This window comes from Sinocyclocheilus anshuiensis, unplaced genomic scaffold, assembly GCF_001515605.1.
Source record: "Sinocyclocheilus anshuiensis isolate Anshui unplaced genomic scaffold, SAMN03320099.WGS_v1.1 scaffold1162, whole genome shotgun sequence".
Taxonomy (NCBI): Eukaryota; Metazoa; Chordata; class Actinopteri; order Cypriniformes; family Cyprinidae; genus Sinocyclocheilus; species Sinocyclocheilus anshuiensis.
The window spans coordinates 2818750-2823416 of record NW_015540875.1 but is presented as its reverse complement, the minus strand read 5'-3'; the positions used below and the strand labels follow the sequence as shown (position 1 = coordinate 2823416).

General features: G+C 42.3%; 1 protein-coding gene across 1 annotated transcript in view; it reads left to right on the top strand.

Moving 5' to 3' along the window:
- The window catches only part of LOC107688237 (nuclear receptor subfamily 2 group F member 5-like), a 14896-nt gene extending 12025 nt beyond the window's left edge, over positions 1-2871 (top strand). Inside the window, exon 2 of the mRNA XM_016485858.1 lies at positions 1355-2871. Coding sequence (XP_016341344.1) covers positions 1355-1671 — 317 coding nt within the window. The 3' untranslated portion in view covers positions 1672-2871. The remainder of the gene's footprint in view (positions 1-1354) is intronic.
- The last annotated feature ends 1796 nt before the right edge of the window (positions 2872-4667 follow it).

The following is a 4667-nucleotide window of genomic DNA, read 5'->3' as shown; positions in this document are numbered from 1 at the left end:
CGATAAGCAGTATCGGTAAGAGTAGTAATAAACCTTAAACCTTAACGATACCCATCCCTAGTTGTCAGTAGTCCTGAGACTATTTTTTGAGGTTTCCATTGTTATTAAGAGTAGTAATACCGTTAAAACCTTAACGATACCCATCCCTAGTTGTCAGTAGTCCTGAGACTATTTTTTGAGGTTTCCAATCGTGTTTGTTATTAACTAAGCGAAATAAATAGAAAGGGTACCAGATTACATAACGTACGTTACTGTACAAACTACATGTTACACCCAAAACATTCATGATGGGCAGGATTTTCAGTGCCGCTGCCAAACGCTTTGGTATAGAGCTTCAGACTGAGAGATGTCTTGCCCACTGGTTTAGATTATTTCTGATTCCCTGCTCTACCTGTCAGAAACCCTTTTCCAGCCCAGTCCTGCACTTTTCCAAATGGATGACTGAACCCACCACTCTCAATTCGTTTTTTTATCACTCAATCCTTCACGCTTCCATCTATTATTGAAACCAGCCAAGCAGCCCCCCGCCCCACCTCAACTTCCACCAACATGACTGAATTATGCATGCTGAGTTGCAGCAAGAGGGATTCGCTTCAGTCTGGCCGTGACCTACATAACCTCTGTAGCCTTGGGCATCAATGTGATCCATCCTGCAATTCCAGCCAAATCCCCCCTCCACCCCCTGCTGGGATCCGCCAGCATGAGCTAACAGGGACAGACAAACTCTTGTGGCCCGTAACCTCAGCCCAAACCTCCTATCACCTCACATCACCCGACAGGCCTCTAATGTCAGCCAGTCACCCCGATTGCCCGACGCGGTGCGGTGGCAGCTCCCAGCGCGTGTTCACACTGTGAAACACAAAGAGAGGGGGACGCTTTTGCCGTGCAATGCCAGCGTGAGGGGGACTGGCACAGAAGCACGCAAGGCTTGTCACCGCTGACATTACGCCAGGGACTGACGCATCAGTGCCCCCCTTACAAAACGCTGCCTACCGTAACTATACATGTCTTTATCTGGACTCATGGGACAGAAGTGTCGGTTGTGTCCCACTCAGCAGGTATCCTCGCCCTCATAGAAATATGAAGCAATTAATCTTTTGTTATCAGAACTGAAGCTCAGCAGGATTAAGTGTACGTAGTATGTAGATAGATAGATAGACAGACAGACAGACAGACAGATAGATAGACATGTGTTGAATTTCTTTCAGTTGTGATAGACAGACAGACTGACGGACGGACGGACGGACAGATAGATAGATAGATTTATTGATTTGTAGAAAGATGGATAGATGGGTTGATAGATAGTAGTACAGTATTTCTTAATTTTCCCATCTGTTTTTACTTTCTTCTTCAGATGCCATGGGTCTGTCTGATGTGGCCCATGTGGAGAGTATCCAGGAAAAGTCCCAGTGCGCTCTCGAGGAGTATGTGCGTAACCAATACCCCAATCAACCCAACCGATTCGGCCGCCTGTTGTTACGGCTGCCCTCCCTGCGCATCGTGTCTTCTCCTGTTATCGAACAGCTGTTCTTTGTGCGACTGGTAGGCAAAACGCCCATCGAGACCCTGCTGCGGGATATGCTACTTTCCGGCTCCAGCTACAACTGGCCTTACATGCCTGTCCAGAGAGACCGACCCATCTCACTCCATTACAATGAGAACGGGCCCTGATCCTGCCCCCATAATCCATATCACACCCCAGCTGCCATGGGGTCATGGCCGATACAGAGAATCTGTCAGCAAGCCACGCCCCTTTCTGCCACATCATCACCTGCTCACTTACCTGAAGCACCAGCCGTTTGTTCCGTCAAGGGGAATGGACCACAGCGCTCATATAGACACCGAACTGTTTCCTACAGAGGTTTTCTATGAATGAGGACTGAACGAGAACATTCATTCCTGATTTTGACTCAACCAGAAGCCATTAAAGCTGATGCCAAAACTTTACTAGAACAGCTATTAGATGGACCTCGAAAACCACTTGTATTAACGGGAGAGTCAAGATTCTGTCTGTTTAGTTGGAGGTTTGTATTTCACCCCAAATACAACCGAGAGAACGGCATGACTCTTGCAGGACTCATTGGAGAGAAAGCCATTGCCAAAGTAGGACAGGCAACTGAACTCTCGGGAGCATTTTGTGGAAATGATGACTGAGGTGAAATTTCGTTTGTCTCATTGATTTTTGCGTTTAGGTCTCTGATGAAGTGGGAAGACTTGAAAGAGGCACTTGAAACCAGCCAGATAACCCTCACTTTCCGTGCTTTTCTCAGCTGCATCCAAATAATCAGCACATCTAGACAGAATGTTGCCGTGTCAAGCACAACATGCATCTTGTTAAATACAGGTGTTTATCTCCTGTAGCTTCAAGAAAAACACTAGGGTAAAATAGGGTATTCTGGGACATTTTGGAACGTCGGGAAAGCTCCGATGTGTCCAAGCCAACAAAGTCTATGCTAACTGTACCATATTCTAACTGGGCTGTCATAGGATGAAGTCTTGTTTGATTGTGTAAAGTGTTGAGGTGGCAGTCAAACATGCAAAAATGACCCAGATTACCCTAATTCACCCAACAAACTCAAGACCTCAATTATGCCAATAGTCTGCCTTTGATGACCAGGTATATTGTGTAGCATACTGTAGGCTTCATCAAGTATTTTTGTTACTTTCTTGCTCGTTTGAATATGTTTAAACCCCACTGTCACATTTTTTAACATGGCACTACAGCTTTTAAGGCAGCATTTGGATATAAAAGCCATTGGACCTTTGAAAGCAGGACCTGTTGTATTAGTTCACAGAATATTTCTATCAAAATATGTTTTTCTGTATTTTAGGTTTGGAGAAATTAATTAATTAAATAAAAGTCTGTCATTCACAGAATTGCTGCTTTTTTTGTGACATTTTGTTCCTGTTTCTCATTTCATTCTCGTATTATTCTGGTTTGGGCCACGCCTTAATAGTTTTTAAGCCTGTTGTGCATAAAAAAAATGGATCTGAACTCAAAATGCTGATGTGTCTGACTGACTGAAACAGGTTTTCCTCAGGTATTTATCTCCATGGCAAAAAGCGCTCCAGGTCAGTGTTCCCAATACCATGATTAATGGTTAAGGACCATTGTACAAGGATATTTGGTTGGATTTGGATTGGATTTGCACTAAACAGGTCAATTTAAATCAATTGACTTTATCACATGGCTTCTAGTCACCTTAAAACATTACTTCATGTTTGTCATTCTTATGAGTGGATTTTTCCAAAATGCTAAAATATTTCCTTAATTGACTTAGTTTGTTACTTAAAGGGGTCATATGATGTTGCTAAAAAGAACATTCTTTTTTGTATTTGGTGTAATGAAATGTGTTTATGCGGTTTAAGGTTCAAAAAACACATTATTGTCCACATACTGTACATTATTGTTTCTCCTCTATGCCCTGCCTTTCTGAAACGTGTCGATTTGTACAAAGGTCTGGCCAATCAGAGCACACCTCGCTTTTCAGAACGATGAGCTTTGTAAAAATCAATGCATTTCAGAAAGGCGGGGCATAGAGGAGAAACAATAATGTACAGTATGTGGAAAATAATGTGTTTTTTTAACCTTAAACCGAATAAACACATTTCATTACACCAAATACACAAAATAATGTTCTTTTTAGCAGCATCATATGACCCCTTTAAAGGGAGTTTACCCAAAAATTTAAATTCTGTCATTAATTACTCATCCTCATGTCTGGTTCACCTGTAATTTTATGAAGCTATGAGAATACTTTTTGTGCACAAAGAAAACAAGTCTACATGTCTTCGACGCGCGTTCACAACAGTACCATAATGCATGTGAGTGCATTCCTCTACTTGTAAACAAGGCGCAGTGCATTCGGGTTCCACGTCATGCACCACACGCATGCATGCTACTGTCGTGAGCACACGTCAAAGACTGACAGGAAACTCAGAAGAAACTGTTGAATAAATTTGTCATTTTTGTTTTCTTTTCGCACAAAAAAGTATTCTCGTAGCTTCACAAAATTATGGTTGAACCACTGATGTCACTATTCTCGTAGCTTCATAAAATTATGGTTGAACCACTGATGTCACATGGAATAGTTTAAAGATGTCCTTACTACCTTTCTAGGCCTTGAACATGGTGGTTACGTTGTCTATGCAGGGTCAGAAAGCTCTTGGATTTCATTAAAAATATTTATTTTAAATAAATAAAAATAAAATATTTTAAGGCTGGCTGCACACTAGACGATTTTAAGGCCGATTTGCATCCCTGAACGATCGGGGGCCCGATTCACGGCTTGTCGCAAACGATTTTTTGTCCAAAAAATCCTCTATTGTGTGGTGTCATTACGATTATTTATCTGCTCCTGATCGAGACGGAGCGTCCCCGAACTCAAATCGTAAATATCAAACATGTTTGATCGGGCTGCCTCTGACGTGATACCCGCGATAGCCAATGAGAGTGAGCAAGCGTCACCTACCGGATGTTGCGTGCTTCAATAGCTGAAAATTGGCAGCCACTAAAAACATCCCATGAAAGCAGAGAACATCACCCATATTCTTTGTTATACTTTGTTTTTCACTGTGAAACAGAACGCACGCCATGGATTTAAAGGGATAGTTTACCCAAAAATGTAAATTCTGTCATTAATTACTCACCCTCATGTCTTTCCAAA